At 34.0% G+C, this 24390-nt stretch overlaps 2 protein-coding genes across 3 annotated transcripts in view; one reads left to right on the top strand and one right to left on the bottom strand.

The window, feature by feature from the left end:
* Nucleotides 1–3095, bottom strand: part of CCDC18 (coiled-coil domain containing 18) — an 87059-nt gene extending 83964 nt beyond the window's left edge. The window contains exons 1-3 of the mRNA XM_019752732.2: nucleotides 2886–3095; nucleotides 1876–2012; nucleotides 1200–1374 (exon numbers count right to left, since the gene is read on the bottom strand). Coding sequence (XP_019608291.2) covers nucleotides 1200–1374; nucleotides 1876–2012; nucleotides 2886–2894 — 321 coding nt within the window. The 5' untranslated portion in view covers nucleotides 2895–3095. The remainder of the gene's footprint in view (nucleotides 1–1199; nucleotides 1375–1875; nucleotides 2013–2885) is intronic.
* Nucleotides 3096–4309: 1214 nt separating this feature from the next.
* Nucleotides 4310–20006, top strand: TMED5 (transmembrane p24 trafficking protein 5). Of its 2 annotated transcripts, none has more exons than XM_019752762.2 (4): nucleotides 4310–4795; nucleotides 9817–9914; nucleotides 14136–14319; nucleotides 16942–17175. In XM_019752762.2, the coding sequence occupies exons 1-4, from the start codon at nucleotides 4607–4609 to the stop codon at nucleotides 17038–17040; spliced, it is 570 nt and encodes a 189-aa protein (XP_019608321.1). In that variant the 5' UTR covers nucleotides 4310–4606; the 3' UTR covers nucleotides 17041–17175. The 2 variants fall into 2 exon arrangements, with proteins under 2 accessions (XP_019608321.1, XP_019608315.1); XM_019752756.2 differs by having other exon boundaries at nucleotides 4320–4795; nucleotides 16979–20006.
* Nucleotides 20007–24390: the final 4384 nt, after the last annotated feature.

Raw genomic sequence — 24390 nt, 5'->3', positions numbered from 1 at the left:
TCCTACCGCAATATGAGAGTGCCTATTTCCACCTATTTTTACCAACAAAATAGTGTCAAACGTTTGGATGTCTAACAATCTGTTACATAAGAACTGGTACCTAACTATAATTTTATTGCAAATTTATTATGAGTGAAAGTGAACTTTTTTTTGGTTTGAAGATCATTTTAATTTCCTTTTTTATACATGTCTTTTGCCCATTTTTCTATTGGGTTGTTGATCTTTTTAAGGAGCTCTTTATGTATGGAAAAGATTAGCCTTTTGTCTTTAATAGGCATTACCAATATTTTTTCTCCTCCAATTTGTCATTTCTCTTTCGATTTTGCTTCGGGAAAAACAATGATTTCAACTAAGGCATAAATATGATTAAAAAAATAATCAGCAATTTGAATTAGGATATAGATCATGTTTCCCAGAATGATATAATCTTTGTTGACCTGGAACTTGAATTCATTTTCTAAAATGTAGGCTCAGTCAAACAGCTTCATTAAACAGCTTTCTTACAAAAAGATAATCTCTCAATTGTTGACTGCATGAAGTGGGAAGAGCAAATTTTTATCAAACAAGATTATGATCTACATATGCAACCATATATATACTCGGGTAATAAAGAACAGGAAGAAGAGTAGAAAAGCAGATAAAGGGTTGACTAAAGTAGAGGGGTAAACACAGGGAGATATTTATACGGCTGAATAAGAAAGAAGCACAGAGAGACAGACGAGTTCCAGACCAGGGAAGATATCTAAGATCATCCACAAAATTCAGCAATAATGAAAATAGAATATCATTTTCTATTTTCACAATAAAAAATGTGAAATGCTATCACAAAGCACTCTGACCCAGGTTATACAGTAAGCATACTTTAACAACTTAATAAATAGTTGATTACCTATTATGTATACGGCATAGTGTTAAAATCAAGGGGGTTTAATTTATTTGAGAAAACAAAACATTTAATTGCAAAAAGGCGATAAATATAAAAGTTTAAAAATAGAATAATACACCAAAAATAACTATTTTTCTGTTAAGACAAGACCATAACCATTATATTTAAATTCAACAAGTCTTTAGCACTATAGTAAAAGACTGGAAAACATGAATAAGGCATTTGAAGAAAAAAAACTCAAAGAAAAACTATTTTAAGTAGACAGGTCAAAAACAAACACTACTTTTAAGTAAAGAGGTCTAAAAACAATAACCTTATCTCTTGGCTTTTTTTGAAAAACAGTACTGCTACTGGGCAGTTTACAAACTTTTTTATAAGGTGAGTAATTCAAAAGTCCAAGCTGGCTAGGCTGAGAAAAATCTTCCACAATGAGCCTTTCAGACCTTGAGGGATTAGAGGCATAATCAGAATTTTCACTTGGACTAACACTAGAGAAAAAAGAAAAAATACATTTTAGTTCTTAGGTAGTTTAAATGTTCAACTCCAAATTTCTGTATATTATATAAGAAAACAGAAAGAAAAGCACCTGAAATGCTGCTGGAAATCAGATTCACAGTTATGAACCTAAGGCAATGTTTCAACCAAATTTTTAAATAGACCAGTTAGTTTTAAACTACCAATCTATGTAGAATTTCGAGAGCCTCTATGCTAGAATTACTTAAGACTAAAAAAATAGTCATAATAGATTAATTACACCCAAAACATGTATTTCACAGAGTCCTAATACATGAAAGGTGTTTTCCTAATATGTAAATGATTTTCTAATATTTCTATTTTTTCCTAAACTGAGTTATATTCAAAATTATAGAACATTATTTCGTATTCTAGAGACATATTAGAAACACAGTAAGTAATAATAAAATTCATACATTTTACATTCATAAATTAAAGTCATACTCTGAATTCTATATGTGATTCTACTTACTTACCTGGATAACTCTTCCCCTACACTCTGCAAACTCCATTCTGTTATCTTCAGTTCATGTCTTAAGGAAGCAACATTTGCAAGCAAACTTTCTTCTTCATTGTCTTTATTATAGTAGTCTGGTGAATTAGATGCCATTTCCTAAAAAAAAGAAATGAATTTACTGTACCTTGAAAGAAAGAATCTTTGGTGTCAGTTAAAATACTCCAACACTAACAGAATTTAACTCATTCTTTTCTACTAATAGAATTTAACTCATTATTTTTCTTTCTCCGATGTTGTGAAATCTTTCATGGTGATTTAAAACAAAACAAAACAAAACAAAGCCAGGGTCTAGTTATTATAGTTCCCCTTTCCTAACCACATTTTTCTAACAAGTGTGTGAACTAAGTATTTTTATTCCATGTTAAAGATGAAGAAACTAAGAATAAGACAAATTAAATAACATACTCAAGGTCACACAAACTAAAGGAACCAAGATTTGAACCTAAGTCATCAGAATCCAAAGACCTTATAATTATGCCACATCGCAATTTTCTTACTATAGATCAATTTCAATATGAGGTGCTTGATCTTACATAATCACATTACAAGCTCTAAACAGCTGATAAAATTAGTATCATTCATATTTTGCTAAAGGCAATTTATTACCAGATAAAGATTATCCCCTTCTCTCATTCACAATGGTTATAAAATTTTTAAATTACACACATTCACATCACAACCACAGAGATCAAAATAACATTTGGCAAGTTAACTCATAGAAATATATAAATAAAAGCCTTTGTTTCTTCAACAAAAGTGTATCTCTAGGGTTGTGAAATTCTCTGCTAAATACCTTTGCACATAAAAATCGTGATAAAGGGCAACATTTTATTAATAATACAATTATGTATGAAAACACATTATTATTCATAATTAATACAATTAAATGAAGGCTTTATAATCTCCACTACTCCTGTAGATCTTTCTTCATAATCTTAAAATTACAGTCCTCTTTCAGATCCCATTTACCTTTGCCATTGTAGCATCTCTCTTTCATCACTCTTCTAGAATTCTGACCACACCTAAAGATCCAAAAGACCAGCAGTCCTGTGTATTATGTTCAGGACTGTAAGGCACTTAGAGAAGCTCAGTATTTTCAGTGCACAAATGATTACAAAACTGCCCTTCCTTCCCCTCCCCCAGCTAAAACAGCATAACAAATTTATTCCCTACTCAAAATTTCTCTGAAGAAGATTAAAAACTCTCACCTTATTGGAAGAAACTATGGCAGGAAATTAAATATTATGTAATCTTAGAGAAAATGTTTCTATCCTCTTTCCGTTTTCCCCACAAATTCGCTTCCGCTTAAGTGAGAAGACTCTCCCAGATAAGTCAACGGCTCAGGTCCTCATTCTGCTTTATCTTTTCAACACCTATAGCTTCCTCCAGGATGGTGAAGGAAAAAGGGGTAAAGAAAATTTGGGTAAGTTCTAAAATGTCATTTGACATTGTGGTCCAACTAAATTAGGTTTTATCTCTGACATACTCTATGTATTTTAATATATGAGTTCTCTAACCCTCCTTTAGTATCAATGAATACGTTTGATATTCAAATATTATTTTTTCCTAGTGGGCCATTTACTGTCTAATGAAGATTGTTTTCCTCCTTGTAGTAGTAATAAGTTTACCTTCACTGCCTGTACATACGTGGAAAAGCACATCATGCACCTACAAGCCCTAACGTCATTTTTTGACCCAAATAACAATGCATTTGTAGCTGTATATACGCACACTCATCACAACGATGTAACAGGAAGTGCTGTAGTCAAAAAAGATTTCTCACTTTGGAAAGTCATAGCTTTATACAGTACTGTCCGGTATCAAGAACGCTCAATTGGACAGAATTGATCCTACGTTCATCTAGAAATTGAGGCAACTATGAAATCTTCCTCTCCATTTTTCCTCAAAATATAACCCTGCAGAGCAGCGTGCGCAGAAGGGGAGAGGACCAGACGAGGGGCATCCGAGGATGCCAGGAGGGAAAGGAACAAAATTCTCCCAAGTAGGCCTGTTTCCACCCTCCAGGGAGCAGTCGCCCACCACCCAAGTCGCAATCGGGAAAGAGATCCACTCGATGACAGAAGCCGCCGCGCTTTCGCCTGCGTTCGGAAGCCTGGGACCCTCTCCCCAGCCCAAGTGGTGCAACCATCAAGCACAACACGCGGAGGTACCAGAGGAACCCGCCTGCAGAGTTCGAACCGACGCGGGAGCCGTTGGTGAAGCGCTTCACGGACGCAGCCCCACCTCCCGCGCAAGCTCAACGTGAGGCCGCGCAAGGGGCGCGGCGCCTGTTGGGTATCGTGGTCTGAAGGCGCGTCCCAGACTCCACTCTCGGAACTACATTTCCCACAGTTACTCCCAAGACACCCATTGGTGTAGGGGAAACCATGGGAACCTGCGGCGGTCCGGGTGTGAGGCGAGCGGAGCTGACGCCCCGCCCGAGGGAGCCGAGACTGGAGGTTGCGGAAAGGGACTACTGGCCCCGCCCTCAGTTCCTACCCTTTGAAGGTCCGCGCTTCCCACTCTGAGGGAGCGTTTGCCGCCGCCGCCGCCGCGGCCGCCACCTGGAGTTTGTTCAGGCTCCAGGTTTCACTGCCAACCACGAGGAGTCCAGGGAGGAAAAGCGGAGCCAAGGTGCCAATAACCCACACCTCCCACGCCTCTTCCAGCCCGAGATCGCCCCGGCAGGGATGGGCGACAAGATCTGGCTGCCCTTCTCGGTGCTCCTCCTGGCTGCTTTGCTCGCAGTGCTGCTGCCTAGGGTGGCCGGCTTCACGCACTCCTTAGACAGCGACTTCACGTTTACCCTTCCGGCTGGCCAGCGGGAGTGTTTCTACCAGCCCATGCCCCTGAAGGCCTCGCTGGAGATCGAGTACCAGGTAAGTGCGGAGAGTGAGCCAGCCTCCATCCTTTAGCCCAGCTCGCCGTGTCGTCGCCCCTCACTCGCTTAAAAACTTCCTGTGGCGGGCCGGGGTGGTGAGGCGAGGGCTGCCCGGGAAGCCGGCCAGCTCTGCGCAGGCGCACGAGGCTGGGCTCTCGGTGGGCCGGGTACCGAGAAGTTAGGCGAGACCTGGAATTAACTTTCCCTCTCCCCTTTCCTCCGGTCGGAAAGAGGCCAGTACTGGTGATGTCGGAGGTTTTTCTGTTTCATAATACGCCTGTCGCGTTGTTAGCCAGTACACGCTCCAGTTGAGAATTTCACAATACAGGACTGATACACGTTCTCCTTCATCATTGGACGAGATGATGACACTTGATTTATTCACCCCACATCTTCACTCTCATTGCTTCAGTTAAGGATGTTTGACTTGTGACCATGTAATTATGACTAAATCCGATTTTGGAAAATTGTGAAAGGGGCTGTTGATGTATTTAATGGTACATTATCAGTTATATATCTTATTTTTTAATCAAAGAAGATCTAATTGTATGTTAAAACTTTGTAACCTTTCATTTAGCATTGTAAGTATTTCTCCCATATCATTGTTTCTTTTTTAGTATCTGCATAATATATAGGGAATAGCCTTAATTTATGTAGTAATTCTGGTAGAGAGTAATTTCTTAGAAGAAATTTTGTTAGTTTCACACAGCTAATTCCCACGATTCTAGGTAGCACTGCAAAAAAAAGATGCATTGGTGCGGTTCATCTTTTAAATTTTTGATAACTTACTTAATTTATAATCAGATGTTAATTTTTAAAGATGATGTAGAGAATTTTTTTCAGTAACAGGTAGTGTCACATGTAGAGCAAAGTTATGTAGAATTTTCTTCCGAAGGGACTTCAGATTATTTATAGATTTATAAGGTAAGCATAGAGAGTAAAGTATCTAAAGTCACATAGTGAGCAAAACAGGCCATAACTCAACGTTTTTTTGATTTCCAGTTCAGTTACTGAACAGTTACCATGTGCCAGTAATTGTGGGTGGGGAGGAAATGCAAAAGAAAGAGTCCCTGTTTTCAAGGATCTTAATATTTAAGGTACTGGCTCATAAACAGGAAATTTCAATAAAATATAGTTAAGTGTTATTAGAGGAGGGCCACTTCTCTGACATTTCAGAAACGGATTCCTGGAGAAAATAAATTTGAATCTAGAAAGATGCTTAAGTGAGACAAACATGAAAGGAAGAGGGACATTTCAAGAAAAAGAATAAAAGAAATAGACAGTTCTGAAAATGTGTGTGTTTTGGCAGTGGGCAGTATATAGTGCTGAGTTTTTATTAGACTTTAAACTAGAAAGTCAGGATAGGAGTAAAAGAGCAAGATTAGAGAGATGAGGAGGCTGCATCATGATCTTAGCCTTGTGCATGCTAAGTAGCTTTGCCCTTATTCTGTGCAAGCACCATTAAAAATTTATACAGCATGGAAACATAGTCAAAAATGTTTTTCAGGTAGATCACTGGGTACAGCGTGGAAGATGAGTTTAAGAAACTCAAAATTAGAGGCAAGGAAATCAGGGAAATACTCCAAGAAAACAATTCGTATTATTCAAAAATTCCTCAGTATTTAACCAGGTATTAGGGAGGGAATCTATTTTAACTACTGACCTCTTATTATTAAGACCACCAGCTCTACAGATAAAATGGCTGGGTTGAAATCCTCTCACTACCTGTGTGATTTTTGAACTTTGAACAAGTTACTTACTCTCCAACTTTTCAATCAGGGATAATAGTAATAATTACTTCATAGACTTGAAAAAATGAGTTAGTAAGTGTTCATAGACCATCCCTGACACATAGTAAATACAGAGGGTGCCAAAAAAAAGTGTACACATTTTAAGAAAGGAAAACTGTATTAAAATTGTAATACTCAATATATACCGATAACAAAAGATGAATACCAGTCACGTTTGACTTCTGCAATTACAAGAGGTGCTCAAAGTGGTTACCATCAGCGTCCAGACACTTCTGATTACTAGGAACCACTGCTTGAGTAGGATTGACCAAAGTGTCCACCTGTGTACATTTTTTTGGCACCCCTGGTATAAAATGAATGTTAGTTTTACATTTACACTTCTTGTGTTACATACTTTGCATCTTTTAGTCACTCTTAAAGGGACTGTTCTACCAAAGCATTCTCCCTACACAATTTGTTTCCGCTGAAAAGTAAAATCGTTTAATATCTATAATCCCAGAGGGGTTTGTAGAACAGAGATCATCTTCAGCCCTTTGTTTGCATTTTCCTACTCCATGATTAATTTTCCATTAATTACAAGCTACTGGTTTTTGTCTTAGTTTATAAAATTTCAGGGAACCAACATTACAGACATTGCCCTTGGGTTACTGTGACTTACTGAAAAATTGTAACTATTTCTTACTTTTCAGGTTTAGGAGGACACTTTTAGGATAATTGACAAGCCCCACATTGTATTAAGTTCTTGACATTTTAAAATGTCAATACATATATCTTATGAATAAACTAGAGCATTCATTTAAAAATCTACATCTTTATTGTGTGCTTAATTTGTATCAGCAATATGCTAGGTGCTATGATACAATGATAAGTGAGAATATAGTCTGTGCCCTCAGTCTTGTATGGGGACAAACGTTAATCAAATTATTACACAAATAAATGTGAAATTATAATCCTAATAAGTGCTATGAATGTACATGCATACAGCTATGAGAGTATTCAATAGGAGGATTTGATTTTATCTGGTAACTGAGAGAAGACATTCCAGAGTAAATGGAGTTCAGATGTGTAGAAGAATCGGGCTTACTAGCCATAAGTGGGTGAGTAGAACAAAGTGATAGCTAAAAAAAACAGTATGTGCAAAGGTTTTGAGGAAGAAGACAGAAGACTACTTTTGAGGGACTGGCACACTATTATTACGACAGCTTACAGACGGGAAAATGGTACCCGCCCATCATGTTCCATTGAAATCATTGGGAAGTATAGTTTCAAATTATGGTATTATTTTTTAATAAGTAATTTATATTTTAAATATTTGCTTTATATATTTTTAAGTTAGCATCTGTGTTCTTAAATACCGTTTTAAAAAATTTCATTAAGCCTAATAGCCACTACCAATAATATCTTTTAAACTTATTTTTACTGAAATCTGCTTCATTTTGTTATAGCTCGTTTTCTGATTTAATGTGTTTTTTTTTTTTTTTTTGGAGGATAACCTTAAGTAATTCTTTTGGAATTTTTTGAGTCCTTGGATGTGAAAATGGTTTTACTTTTTGCTCACCTCAGTAAATACTATAATTTTTTTACTTGGGAACATTGAAGACATGGCTCCATTGTGTTATTTTGTAGTACTCTACTACTTGTCATTGGACGTTTCTACCATGTTTCCCTGAAAATAAGACCTAGCCGGACAATCAACTCTAATGAGTCTTTTGGAGCAAAAATTAACATAAGACCCAGTCTTATGTTAATTTTTGCTCCAAAAGACACATTAGAACTGATTGTCCGGCTAGGTCTTATTTTCTGAGAAACACCGTCGGTTCTTTTTAGATTTGTTGGAAAACTCAAGTAGGATATTTGGATATTTTTTCATTTATCCTGTTTCAAATCTGTTAGACACTTTCAGTTTAGTGAATTTTATCTTTTGAAGCAGGAATTTTTATTGTTATTTGATAATTTTCTCCCTTCGTTTCTCTTGGTTCTCCCCTTTGAAATGCTTATTAGATGGATCATTTCAAGTCTTTAGCTCTGTTCTTCATGAAGGGTCTTACCATTTCCTTCATACGTTTCACCTATACTTTTTCACCTTGTTCTGAGAAGTCCTTGGCTCCTTCTAGTTCTGATTTTTCATCTCCATCCGTGTTCATTCTGCTATCATGACATTTGTTGGCAGTGGACACTTGAGTTTTGAGATGTTGGTACCTAGATCTATCCTTTGCTCAGTGATCATCCAGAAATGCCTTCCTAGATTTCCAGTGTTGTTACAGATTATTTGTATTATATGTTTTCTTCATTTTACTGAGATTTAAAGAAGAAAAAGAATTACGTATATTTAGCTAGTCATTTGAAACCAATTCTTTTGATCAGTAAGTAGAGCGAGCACAGGAGCAGATAATCTTTTTATATCATTCCATTAAAGGCACTAAGAAAAATAAAATGGGAGTGTCATATAAGAGAAAAAAGAACACTTGTAAGCAGAATGCTGAGTTCATATTTTGGCCATGGCACTTATTTGCTGTATCATCTTGGGAAAATTACTTCTGTGCCCAAGTTTTTTTATATTTTACTGAAATGAGTGAACAATAATAAGACCTACTTTTTAGAGTTATTGTGAGGAAAAAAATTAATCCACATAGAGCACTTAAAAGGCAATGTGTGGCATAAGTTGTAATTGTTAACTGATAGCAGCAGCAGGACATTTTGGGATAATAAAGGAATAGATTGTGTTCATTGGACAGTAAATAAATAGCCTACTTCGAATATACAGTTCATATCGGGGAATAAATACAGTTCATATTGGGGAATGAATACATTGAAGAAGTCAGTTGGAGTCAGATTATGGAGGTCTTGAGTTCTAGGCTAAGAAGTAGCTAATTATTATTCAGATTTTATTGAAGAGAAAACAAATGCAGAAAAGTTACATAGCATACCCTAAATTGTCTAAGTAAAAGGTTCACCATTTGAACTCCTTTCTGTGTTTCTTTTTACTCTGCAGGGCTTCTCAATGAAGGTATTGTTTTAGGAAGATTATTTCAGTAGCACCCATAAGGCCTAAATTTAAGTGATAGCCAAGATGAATTGGTAGGAAAGGGATCACTTCCAAAAATGAATGGAATTGAACTTGATCTTTCTGCTCCTTTCTAGCTCTAACATGAGTCCATTGACTTTCTTACCCCTCTGGATTTACAAAGAAAATCTTTTTACCATATGATCTATTTTTTTTCCCAGAATTTTTAATATGTGTTCTTCTCTTCTGTACTTTTTTCTACAGGTTTTAGATGGAGCAGGATTAGATATTGATTTCCATCTTGCTTCTCCAGAAGGAAGAACCTTAGTTTTTGAACAAAGAAAATCAGATGGAGTTCATACGTAAGTAATCTCTTAGTTGATTCCTTGGTCTAAATAATACCAGTAGGCTATCTGCAGAGCAGGGAAATTTAGTACATTTGATACTAAATATCAGTATTAAATTATTCCACGGGAGCATTTTAAACAGTCTTCAATAGTGTTCTAAAAGTTTTTTCCATTAACCATTTTATTTTTGTTCAGGCATTTGGCATTGATCCTAACTAAATTTTTTTCCCTTGTTCTGGTTAAATAGAAGAGTATTCCGTAGGTATTGCATTCAATCTCTTGTGGTATTTTAAACATGCCTTTCTGGCTAGCACAGGCTTCCCATTACTGTAAGTAACTACTGTATTTTCCTGAAAATAAGACCTAGCCATACCATCAGCTCTAATGTGTCTTTTGGAGCAAAAATTAATATATGGCCCAGTCTTATATAAGACCGGGCCTATTATATTGTATTATGTTATATTTATTATATATATTATATTTATTATGTATATTATATTATATTAAATTACATATTATATTAAAGATCCAGTCTTATATGAAAATAAGACCAGGTCTTAATGTTTGCTCCAAAGGACGCATTAGAGCTGATGGTCCGGCTAGGTCTTATTTTCCGGGAAACACGGTGTAAATTACTTTAACTATAAGTTACTGTTCCAAGTATGTATCCTAAAGTTTCTTGAGCTGCTGGCTATATCATCTTTGTCCATTCTTGTATTTCTTAAAACATTAAAGTACATCTCAGTGTAAAAAAAATTTTTTTTTTTTTTTTTTTTACTCAGACCTCACTCTTTTTAGACAGAGGACCTGAAAGTAAAAGCTCTCACCATAGGAAACCATATGGAAAGAAAATACTTGCTATAATGCTTTCAGTTTAAAGTTTGACAAAAAGCCATATATATTCTCTTCTTACATCTCACTTCCATTTTTCATCTCTCTTTGGTGGTTCCCTGTTCCATTCTATTGTTTTACTATATTACTTTCTTTACTCAGTATTGTTACTGTGTTAAAATTAAACTAAGTTTATAGGAAGAATGAATACCGAGTGTCTAATATTTGTCATAAACTAGCCTTTGCTTTATATATGCTTCTAAATTAATCATTCCAACCCACTATGAGATAGATTCTTTGATCCCCTAATTCCCATTTTACAGACAAGGAATCTTTACAGACAAGGAGGCTCAGAGAAGTTAAATAAGTCTGCAGGGATACACATTTATTAAGAGGAGGAGGCAGGATGGACCAAAATTCTTATTTCTACCATACGATGCTTAGAACATCCCTGGCACATAGCACTATGTAAGTACTAGCTATTACTATAATTATTGGTCTTTGATAACCAAAGTACCTGGCACATAACTCATAGTAAATACTAAATACATGTATGAATGAATGGTGAGGGGGGAGGGGATATCTCCACCATAATTTTTAAGATAGTCATTTCAAAGTGCTTTTTAAAATGGCATTTTACCTGTGCAGAGCTCAGAAAAAAATATCTGCATATATTAATAAATATAATAGAGACTAAGTGATTTAAAAAGTCAGTTTATGCTTTCTCTTTGATAGGTATCTGAGCAAGAACTAGAAATGTAGTTCATCCTTAAATTTCAGAATAGAAAATGTATAGAATTTCTGTCAGTTTTTATTTCTCTCCAATTTTCTGCTTTCTTTTCGAGATAAATATTAATTTTTAGGGGACAAAAGTATCTTACTACTTTAATGCATAGAATTACCTCCCATTATAACACTGGGAGACAAGAATGCGTTTTTATAAGAGTTCATATTTATTGAGATCTTTTGACGTGCCAGGTCACTGTTCTAAGCACTTTACATGTATTAATATATATTATTCACCACCATTCTATGAGGAAATTATCATTTTACCAATGAGGAAATTGAGGCATAAAGCTGTTAGGTACATTGATGAAAGTTATACAGCTAGTAAACAGCAAAGCCAGGATTTAAAACCCGCGGTCTAACTCACTCTTAATCTTTACACCAAATTTACATATCTACTTTCTAAAAATTAGATTTCAATAAAAATTTTATCTTTAGCTACATTAACTTTTTAAAGGCAACTGAAATCTCAGTTATAGCATTAAAATCTTTAAAACAAGTACTGTCCTTCCAGAAGTCAGGGAGGGTTAGTAAAAATTTCTCCAAACAGAGCCCTTTAAAGCTTTAATAATACTTGTTTGTCTAGTACTGCCTGTAAAGAGGAGTTATACATAAATTCATTTTTCTAAACAACTGAATTAATATTACCCCAACTCACTCCAGAACTTACACATTTTGGACTACTTATGCTAACTCTTTATTATACTTGACAGGAAAATTTAGTCAATTTGTCTGTGCATTTTTATTTGTATATTTTGTATTATTTGTAGTAATAAAATTCCTTTCTACTAAAAGCAGTCTCGACACAGATTTAGAGATTAATATACGAATGACTGTAAAGTAGTATAAACATCATCTTTACACACATGCCAAAGCTCAGACATTTAAGTCACTGTTTCTCAAACTTTTTTTCATTTTTACCCATCTCCATGCAACCTTTTACGATATTTTTTCCTAATCATCTCCCCATGAAATTTTAATACCAGATATACTAAATATGGTTTTGTACTGTGTATGTATGTATGTGTACATACACACACACGTACATTTTACCGAGGATGCCAAAAAAATTTATACACACGACTTGTGTTCATCTTTCGTTATGGGTATACATTGAGTATTACAATTTTAATACAGTTTTTTCCTTTCTTAAAATGTGTGTACATTTTCTTTTGGTACCCTCTGTATATAAAGAGTAGGTACAAAGCTTACCCTTTTTATCCAATGCTGGGTTAAGAACAGCTAAAGTTGAGTTAAATAAAATTAAGACTAAACAAAATAAAAAGTTAAAGAGCTATTAACATTAAATTTAACTTTACGTAATAGGCATGACATTTTGTTTCGTTTTTTTCCTTTTAAAATTGTTCCCCATGATTGAGGAGATTGCAGAGAATGCAGACAGGCTCTGAGCAGTATTGTAGAAAGATCAATTAACGTGCGAGTCAGAAAACCAAGCTTTGTCTATGGCTATAACAGGCTGTGAGATCATGGGCAAGTGTCTTCATCTATGTAACTCTTACTTTACTTACCTTGGAAAAGTAAAGTATGCCTACTATCAAATAGGATGTAAATTTTGAAGGGGGTATATAAATATTGGATATTTTTATTTATCGTATATATGTTAAGAGTCAGTCACATTTCAAAGTAGTTAACTTCTATGTTTAAACAAAAATAATGAGTTGGAGATGGGGAGGGAAGAGATGGAGATTGGCTTAAAAGATGAGAATCACATGTCGTGTTCAGAATGCTATAGAAAAATAATACAAACCACCTCAAAATTTTAGCAATCCAGCATACTGCAGATAAGACAATTTCAAAATCATTTAGACTAACCTTCCATGAATAATCACAACAAAAGGTAAAACAGAGTTTGAACAGTGTTTTTTGTGGATAGCAGTAATAAATGTCATTATCCTGTGCAATATTTTCCTTGTTAAAGTTTCTTTCCACAAAAAAAATTATTAGAAATCCACTTTGATAAATTAAATCTGCCCAGGCCAGTTATCTTGAATGTGAAGCCAATGTGAAACTAAGATCATAAGGTTAGTTTAAATGTGAATTGCATTTATTCAGTAAAGACAATGCCACTGAGAGTAAAGCTCTGGTTTTTGGCCACTAACCTCATCCCTAACCTTTGTGAACAGTATTACAAAGATGTACTTAATTGGTAGGAGGCCTGGAAAAAAGTATTTAGGAAAATCCATTACTGTTTTTGAAAACAAAACTCAATTTACAGATTAAACTCAATGGAAGGGGAGGTTTATAGTCATATTTGCATGAGTTGAACTCATGGAAAATTATTTTAATAACATAAATATTGAAGTTCATTGTGAGGTATCATGTATCTAGGTTTTTAATTCTATCCTTTTCCAAAAATTAGGTCATCATTTACCATAGTTTACTGAGTAAAGGCTAAGCACACCTCTATATATATTACCTGAATATATATTTCCACTTTGTCTCTTTCCCAAGAAATTATAAATTTATCTTTAAAAACTAAGGAAGTCTACCAGTAAGCTGTGCAATTATTATAAACCATTTCTTCTATCTGTAGTAGTTTCTCCTCTGATCCCAAATAGAAATACTGATAACTGAAGACATGTCCTTTTTTTAATACAGGGTAGAGACTGAAGTTGGTGACTACATGTTCTGTTTTGATAATACATTCAGCACCATTTCAGAGAAGGTTATTTTCTTTGAATTAATCCTGGATAATATGGGAGAACAGGGGCAAGAACAAGAGGACTGGAAGAAATATATTACTGGCACAGATATGTTGGATATGAAACTGGAAGACATCCTGGTCAGTATGGTATTTTAATAAAATAAAAATTACTAACATCCAGAGACCTTACTATGTGGTAGGCAGTGAGCTAAGAATTTTATCTGCATTGTCTCATGTAATCCTTACTTAACGCTGAGGATTAGCTCTATCTTGCCCATGGGGAAATTGTAGCTTAGGGAGATCACATAACCAGAGTGAGGGAGAACTAAAATTTGAACACAGACTCTTAACTACAAAACTCCGTTAGAATATTCCCTAACAGAAGAATGTAATGATCTGTAGCATACTTGCACATAGCATTAAACTGAGTAATTTGTAAACACTTAAGATGTAAAGGCGTTTTTCTCACAGCACCGTTTTTATAACATGAAATTTGATATTATTTGATTAATTTGGGAACACTGTTTGCATTACTCAGACCAGACCTAGCAGTTACAGAAACTAGCACTACACTTGGGAGTAAAAATTTTTAGGATATGGCGTCTTTGCTTGAATTGCTTTATGCTTTGTTTCTCATAAACATACATAATGAAACGTGCATGTATAAGAACCTATTTGCTAATAATAGTACTACCAATGATGGGGGCAAGGTTATAACTTCAATCGCAGCTAGATGTAATCAAATGATAGAATTTACTGTGTTATTTATAAATAACATATACTTCTATTGTAGAAATTCCTGCAGGAGAAATAACATGGTTATTGCAAGTTTGAAACTTTATAATACTCTTATAACACGAACTATTTTATAATACGATATTTTGACTATTTCCGTGTTTAATTTTTATTGTATTGAGGTGACATTGGTTAGTAAAATTATATTAGGTTTCAAGTGTACATTTCTATAATATATCATCTGTATATAGTTCACCACCTAGTCAGTTCTCCATTTGCAGTTTCTTAGGAAAGGAACTATCAAACAGCAGAAGACACTATATATATATATGTATGTATGTATGTATGTATGTATGTATAGTTAGCTTTAAAATTTGGAATATTAAACGGTATCACATGCGTAATTCCTTGGTGCCTGACCTCTCTGAACCTTGGTTTCTTAACCTGCAAAATGGGGATACTACCTCTAGAGTGGTGAGAATGAAATGTGATCTAAGCATGTGTAAGTGTCCGGCACACAATGTTTTAATCTTACCTTTTCCACCGGTGTTACTCTGAATACAAACTGAAAGGATTAAGTTTGATTGGCATGAGTTTTTTCCATGACAGTTTTTTATTTCACCATGATTTCATATGTGCATTAAACTTAGTTGAATTTTAGAACTGGAAAATGACTTAGTTGTTAGTCTAGCTCCAACCTCCCTCCTTTTCATTCCATTTTATAGATAATGAACTGCCTTAAAGTGAAAATGGAAATGATGGATCCATAGTTCCATCTTCCCACCCACTTTTAAAATCTCAATGATATGAATATACTCTTCATTTAAGATGTACAACAAGAACAAAATACAAGTATAAATCTTATTAGTACTTCACTGCATTCTCAAGAGATTGACTTTATTTATACAGTTAAACAAAATGACCAGAAAATTCAGATTTAAATACGACTTAAAATACTTACAAATCCCTTTTTAAGAAAAATGAAATGTCTTTCAGGAATTTTTTTCACTTACTTTCTCCAAATTTTGTATCACAATAGCAAACTTGAATAAATAATTTTATGTTTAACTATCATTAGGATATTGAAGAGAACTATGCCTGCTCTTTTTGAGGATCTGAATCCCATTTTTTTGAAAGTATTTTCATTGCTTTATAAATATGCCCATTGATAAATGTTACATTTTGTGGTTTTGTAAGTTTAACACAGCAGTCTGAAATTTTGATTGTATTTTGTTTTGCTTAAATGAGGATTTTAAGCTAGTGACACTCCAGGAAAATCCGTTTCTAGTATTTTATTTTTGATATAAATACTTTGACATCATTTCATTTCTGAACAAATTAAGTAAAATTAATACCTTATATTCATATAGTCTAAAGTTTTCAAATTATTTCTGACCAAGTCCCTACTGTAAAATAGTTTTTTTGGAAGACATGCAACTTAGAATACATTTTAATAAGTTTGTTTAATGAATGTGATCTTGGAACATGTTTGTATTTAAAAGAGGTTATACTTTTGGATGTATAGTATACACATCTAAGGCTAAGAATATTTTCTAACTTCACTACTACTTTGTGAGATAAAAACATTGGGTGTTTTACTAAATACTAAATTGGACCAAACTAACACTCAAAGAAGAAAATATTAACACACAATGCATTAGATAAATACCTAAAAGCTGTTTGCCAAGTAGATTTTTTAAAACTTAATCATTTTCTTATGGTTGCAAGGGCTAAGAAAGAGATAAAGTATGTAAAATTCCTGGCACTATTCCACTCAAATACATTTTTGTATTTTTTATTTTCAATTCACAGTAGCTGTGCTCCTTTGTTAAATCACTATTTATAAACAATACATATATATATATATATATATATATATGTATATCCAAACTATTATATAACCTTACAGAAGATCTTTAGGTAATCTAAGTAGTATTTGTTCCTTAATTAAAGTTGTTTTGGATATAAAACTAATATGAATATCACAGTACTATAAAACACATTTTAAAATTAACTTAAAATTAGAATTCTTTTATAATAAAATTATTTTCTTTGTCCCCAGGAATCTATCAACAGTATCAAGTCCAGACTAAGCAAAAGTGGTCATATCCAAACTCTGCTTAGAGCATTTGAAGCTCGTGATCGAAACATACAAGAAAGCAACTTTGATAGAGTCAATTTCTGGTCTCTGGTTAATTTAATGGTAATGGTAGTGGTGTCAGCCATTCAGGTTTACATGCTGAAGAGTCTATTTGAAGATAAGAGGAAAAGTAGAACTTAACATTCCAAATTAGTGTACTTAACATTGGAAAAAAAAAATGACAGAAAAATGCAATAAACTATTACAGTCAAGAAATGTTTTTTTCTAAAATGTCTTTTCCAAGATGTTTTCAGTCATTACCATAGTGTGAAACAAGTATAATTTTAATGAGAAAGAAGTCTTCACTTTCTTCTGTGCAAGTAATCGTATTGCTCCAGTTGTACTTACGTGTATAACAGGTATTTTGGAAAGTATAACTGAAAGAAGCCATATTAATAATGGCATTTTCCAAAGTTTAAAAAAATTTTGCAAATGTCATAGGTGACTGATAAATGAACTTTGGGCCTAAATGCAACACTGAACAATGTTTTTAAAAGATTCTCTTACTCAGAAGTTTCTTTGTAAATGTGGCAATTACAAATTAATTGTAGACATTTTCAATATATCAAGTTATAAAACACCTGAGAATTACCTAGTCATGGATTGAATATATCTTTAGAAGACAAAGACTCAACTCTTCTGTTTTACACATGGCATCTCTCTTATAATGTAAATCGAAGCACTGCTGTGAAAAGCAGATTTGTGAGACTTTTATAACCAAATATATTTCAATTTAAAATATCAGCAAAAAGTATCAGTTTTATATATTTATCCTATACTCCCAAAAGCTGACATTTTGATAATTCTTAAAAATGCTAAGTTATACTTATTAAAATTAGGACAAATTTTCTTTGACATGAAGAATACCTAAAGGTTGTTCAGTCTCTTTAAGTATACATTCTGTTTAATCCTTAACTAAGGTATAGGATTTGAAAATTAAATCTGAGGGAAATAAATTTTATTTTTCTATTATTTGTCATCTTATTGACTTGGATAATGCATTATTACCAGCAGTTGTAAAGGAAATATTGCTAGAAGGATCTGGACCTAACAAATATCTCCTTTTCTGAGTTCTCAAAATCAGTAAAAAAAGAACTAGTAAAATTAAGAAAAAAACTGAGGTAAGCTTGAGAATATCTGATCAATATCTAGATACTTAAATAAACTAAGTATCTGGAATCTGATTGGCTCATCATGACCCAATCCTAATACAAATCATGAACTAATTTCCAGTTAACTGGAAGAAGTATTACTTGGCTGAGTTTTATTTTTTACAACTGTTTTATTCTGTTTTGAATAATCTTTTATAAGTATTCAGGTACATTTTATGAAATATAAGCCCTACTGTAAGGTTTAGCACTGGGTACTGTGTTTCCCCGAAAATAAGACGTAGCGGGACAAGCAGCGCTAATGCGACTTAGCGCTGCTTGTCCGGCTACGTCTTATTTTCGGGGAAACACAGTACACGTATTTATTACAATTTTTATTATAACTTTCATGAAATGACTTCTGATCATTTTATTGATTCAAGTAAGGATTGGAAACCCAGGTTTAAATACTCCATACGTGATTAATTCTATGTAAAGTCTGTGCCATCCTAGCTTATTGCAGTCTGTGGAGTCTTACTCAAATACTAGTAATTTAGCTACATCATGAATTAAATAGAATTTTTAGGTTATACCCATTTGTAATATTGTTTATGACAAATGAGTCAGAAACAATCAACTTACAAATCTGAGTGTAGAACCCTTGTAGGTTAGGACCGCTGGAATTTCAAGCAATAAATGACATCCAGAGAGAATGGTTTTATTTATAATTTACACTCAGAGTGGTACTAAAAGATTTATTTCCCTCCTTATGCCTTTGAGAGAACAGAAACTTAGATTTCCTTACCCTACTCTGAAGCTTTTTAAAAATGAGAGAAATGCAATATGTATATGATCAGTTACCTTCATTAGCCGAGAAAGTGCTTTAAGTGTTCAGAAGCCCCTGTAGCACATGCAAAACAAGGGCTAGTAAGATCATTGCCTCTGAGGGGCCCTCCCTTTTCCCTCTTCTGTTAACCTCATAATGAGAAGCAAACTTATAGTACTATAACTAATAAAACAGTACAGATATCAACTACTGCATCTTTTCTATAAAGCTGTGATTAATAATTCTACCTCTTGTGTAAGGCTAGTTACTATACTGTACTCTTGGTTCCTTACCTAACGATTTGTTATATCATCTTCTACATGATTTGTACCACTGATGTTATACCAATTCAGTAACTTCTTACAATAGCCTTATTTGGAAAACAAAGAATTTAGGAATATTGAGGACAATTTTATTTTTATAGACACGAAGTGAAAAGAGATGATTTAAAAAGTATGTTATCTTTATTAACCAAAATAATTTGTAAGCAAAGACTAAATTCTTTAATATTTCTAAAGGTGTATTATCTGCCTCAAATGGTTTAATGTCAGTATTCAATTTCAAAATTAAAATTATGCTAAAATTGATTAAGCTATCACTAATAGCTTTTTCTCTTCAGTTTTTAGTTAAACTTTTAAAATACTACAATATATAAGGCCTAGCGTTTTGCTGATTTACATCTGGATCATTAATGATACGCTTTCATGTGAATGCCAAGGCATAGAGGGTAAATAATAAGTGGTTGAAATAACATTGAAATAAATTACAAATTCTAATGTAATTTTGTTGTTTATCCTTCGTAAGCATCATTATGTCTTAAACTGACAAAAGACTGAGTATCTGTAATTGTATGCCTCCCCCAATGAAAATTCTTTATCTGAAATTTTTTAAGAAACTGAACATGCATGTAATGGTTATTCATCTGAAGTGTAATAATGCAGTGTTGCTCCAGTTGCCTCAGTTGTGAACAGACAGCCGTATTAAATGAGCAATGAATGCTGCACTGAATATATATAATAAAAATTTTTAAGTCTAACTTATCTATGAGTCATTGTAAATGCTGTCTAATCCTTAACGTCTTCATTGATTTTATCTTAGCAAGTGTGCTCTCCCTTCTCTTTAAAAACCCAGTTCTCCACACTTCTTATTGTTTATTATTCTACGCTGCATTGGATTTCTGTATATGTGTACTCATCTGTTGCCAAACATGCATTGTAACTAAAAGGTGCTCATAATAGAGACAAAGACCATCAGTTCTGAAAGTCTGGGAGCTTGTTCCACTCCTCTACACCTCCCCAGAAATGGATTGTTTAGTTCTGGAATATGACTCCAGAATCGTAAATTAACCAACACAATTTGGGATCCTGGTGTCCATCGCCCTTGGACCATTCGTTAACTGGGTGACCTTGGGAAATAAAAACTCCATTGAGCCTATTCATTTGTAGAAATATTTTAAGTAACACCTTAAAACTTAATTAAAATGGCATATTTTAAAGTCCAGTACTTGCGGGAGGTTGGTGTATTATTGGTCATTTTCTTCATATCATCTCAACAAGCCACTCTTCCTCAGTTCTACACGCTGGGGGAATTCCTAAGGCACCTTTCTGCTTCTACACTCCCACCACATTCAGGTATCTGAGCTTCTGGAAGGCTTGTTTCATTAGAAACTGGAATCACTATACTTAATATATGTACGTCTGGGGGAAGGGCACAGAATAAAAGAATCTAGACCTAAGATGATAGATGAGAGAAGGCACCCTAAGATATAGACTCTGGATCCCTGAATCTGAAAGAGAAAGGCAGGAAAATGCAGGGCAGGGAAAATACTTGGAGGTCTTCAATGACTATGAGTCAACAGCAAAATGAACAATGAGGAACAGTTACCCAACAGTGAAATGAACTCCCTTATGCATAAGACTACTCACCCATCCTGGTAGTTTCAAGTGGCAATAGTGATCAGATGTTATAAAAAAGGGATTATTTCTACATCTGTTATCAAGTGGGAGGATGGATTAATAAACCTATCCTTTCTACTCATTTCAATTCTAAAAGGACTAGTAATGCCATTTGTAAGAGAAAACTAAAAAGGCCAGAGCTTCAAGAGACACATTTTAGAGTTCTATTTTGCTGGATTCTTGCTTGATATTCAAAAACAAATTCGAAATTAAAAACAATACCATTTACAATCACTCCAAAGAAAATGGCATACTTTAGGTATAAATCTAACAAAACATGTAAAGGATCATATACTGAAAATGATTAAATGCTGGTCAAAGACATTATAAATGGAGAAACACCATGTTTATGGATTGAGAGTTTCAACATAGTTAAAAGGTAAATTCTTCCTAAATTAATCTATAAATTAAACATAATTCCTCATAAAATCCAGCAAGGTTTGTTTTTGTAGAGAGAGACAAGCTTATTCCAAAAATTTTATACAGAAAGGCAAAGAACTAAGAATAGCTAAGACATTTGAAAAAGAATCAAGTCTACTGAAGTTATAATCAACACTGTGGTATTGGTGGAGGGATAGATACATTAGTGGAACAGCATAGAAATACACCAAAACAAGTCTGTTTTTTGACAAAGGTATGAAAGCAACTCAATAGGGAAAAGGCAGCCTTTTAAACAAATAGGCTAGAGAGACTGGGACAAACATGAATTTAAATGTAAAAAAAATTAAAGCTTTCCAAAAAAAAAAAGTGAGGAAATCTTGAGGACCTAGGGCTAGAGAAAGAATTTTCACACTTGATACCAAATGCATGACCCATAAAAGTAAATACTGATAAACTGGACCTCATCAAAAGTAAAAATTTTTGCTCTACAAAAGACCGTTAAGAGGATGAAAAAATATATGCAAACCACATACCAAAAAAGGATTAGAATATATAAAGAATTCTCGAAGCTTAACAGTAAAAGTAAAATTCAATTAGAAAGTAGGCAAACAATATGAACAGACATTTCACTGAAGATACATGGATGGCAAACAAGCACGTGAAAAGACGTTCAACATCATTAGCCATTAGGGAAATTCAAGTTAAAACCACAATGAGATACCACTACACATCTACCAGAATGGCTAAAATAAAAAACAGTTACACCACCAAATGCTGGCAAGGATGCAAGAGAAATCGGGTCACTCATACATTCCTAATGGGATATCAAATGGTAGTCACTCTGGAAAATGTTTTGGCAGTTTCTTAAAAAACTAAACATGCACTTACCATGCAACCCAGCATTTATATCCTTTGCCACTTATCCCTGAGAAATGAAAACATATTTCAAATAAAAACATGTACCCAAGGAAAGCAGCTTCATTTGTAATAGCCCAAAACTGGAAACAACCCAAATGTCCTTCAGATAGTGAATGGTTAAACTTTGGTAAGTCTGGAATATTAGGCAGCAATAAAAAGGAACAAACTATTGATACATGCAAGAAGGGAATTATGGTTAGTAGGGGGAAAACCAACCTTAAAAGGTTACATTGTATGATTCCTTTTATGTAACATTCTTGAAATAACAGAATTGTAGATGGAAGATAGATTAGTGGTAGCCAGGTGTTAGGAATGGAGTAAAGAAAGGGAATGTGGTATACAGGCAGTCTGAGGGAGAACAATTCTGTCTTAATTGTAGTGGTTACATAAAATCTACATGTGATAAAATTACATACAACTATGTAAACACACACAAATGAGTGATTGTAAATTAGGTGAAAAAGGAATAAATTGGGTGGTACCAACGTCAATTTTCTGGACTTGATATTGTACTTTGAGTATATGAAAGATGTTACCTCTGGGGAAAACTGTGAAGAGCACACAACTCTGTACACAAACTGTACATTTTTTGTGACTTCTTTTGTGAGTCCATAATTATTTTAAAATAAAAATTTAAAACGGCAAATTTTATACCTGAAAGACATTAGCATGTTGGTATATACTTATTTTTGAATGAGCCCATGGATAACAATTTACTCTACCTTCATATTAAATAAAACCCAAATATTCTCAGTGAAAAAGTGATTGTCATTGTAGTTGTTTCAATTAAGAATTTAGTTATTAGTAGAAAGGTAGAAACAGGGACCTTAAGGGATTGAGCCGGATCATTTCTGTATGAAATATGAAAGAAAAATCAAGTCGATCTTTTTCCTTTTTAAAGCAATTCCATATTCTAAACTGTTGTCTAAAGCGTTATACTGTGATGAAGTGATTATTAGAACACTGCCATGGGAAGACCAAACCTAATTCCCAAATGTTACAGAATCATCGTCTGTCAATCTCAACAGAAGGTATCCCTGACTTTTTCAAATGCTGGCTTTTCAGTGGACATGGCATATAGGTATAACGAACATCTTGAACATAAGATGATTGATTCCTTCACCCATGAAGGTAACAAAGTCTTTTTGCTATATAGAATCTTCGAATTAAGGTGTATACAGCACATGCAACTGAGAAGCAATTTATTAAGTGTAATACAAACTACTAATAACTCTTAAATGCCACAGGGACATAAATTTTTTTTTTAATGCACTGGCAGCTACTACTTCACTATTCCTTGGACAAACAGCAAAGAAGAAAAGAATGAACAAAGAACAGTTTTAGACAGGGGAACAGGAAATGGCTATAAAACATTATGCGGATGACCCACATATTATCAAAGGAAAGTATTTCCTTTTTGGCACCCAAGGGAAGATCAGGATGCAATACTTTTATATCCCCATATAGCATTTAATATGAGTTACATTGATCACAATAATCCCAAGACAAGCTTTAATATTTTTAGGATGAGAAAAATTGGAGCAAGACTTTGGAGAACACAAAAGCAAAGAATTTGCAGTTGAAGAGCTGACAGTGTAACTTAGGAGAGACCGAGTATTCAGGAATTATCAACTACTCACATTTCCAAGTCAGCTTTGTTATTTATGGCTACAGGAAGTGTGGCCAGATCCCTCAAACCTAGGTGGTGTCCCTCTTCTGTGTTCCCTCTGCAGTTGGCTTTCAAAGCACTCATCACACTGTATCATTATTAACATATGTAGACCTTCTACTAATCTCTGAAGGCAGAGAACATGTCTATTCTACCCACCGCACCCCGTGGTTAAGACACAGTATTTGTTGGGGCAAACACGAGGCACACTTTATTATTAATTAAAAAGTGAAGTTTCAAAACAACATGAATGATCCTTTTTTGGTAAAAACAAAAACTAGACAAAGTCTAGATGGCTAAAGCTTATATACCATTTACTCTAGATTGTAGAATTGGATTTTCAGAATATTTTAGTTGTGTTATCTGAATTTTTCAATGAGAAATATTTTTATATCATAGTTATAAAATAAAGCTTTTCCATTTAGGAGGGAAAAACCCAACAGAGTTGTTAGAAAACTTCCTACCGTTTTTCTCATCTACTTCTTCCATCCTTTCCC

This window comes from Rhinolophus sinicus, linkage group LG06 (genome assembly GCF_036562045.2).
Source record: "Rhinolophus sinicus isolate RSC01 linkage group LG06, ASM3656204v1, whole genome shotgun sequence".
NCBI lineage: Eukaryota > Metazoa > Chordata > Mammalia > Chiroptera > Rhinolophidae > Rhinolophus > Rhinolophus sinicus.
The sequence above is the reverse complement of the archived record's forward strand: the minus strand, read 5'-3'. Positions and strand labels throughout refer to the sequence as shown.

Coding starts and splice junctions, on each gene's coding strand:
- TMED5 (XM_019752756.2), top strand. CDS start 4,607: ATGGGCGACAAGATCTGGCTGCCCTTCTCGGTGCTCCTCCTGGCTGCT. Junction 4,796..9,816: donor CGCTGGAGATCGAGTACCAG/GTAAGTGCGGAG, acceptor TTTTTTCTACAG/GTTTTAGATGGAGCAGGATT. Junction 14,320..16,978: donor TGAAACTGGAAGACATCCTG/GTCAGTATGGTA, acceptor CTTTGTCCCCAG/GAATCTATCAACAGTATCAA.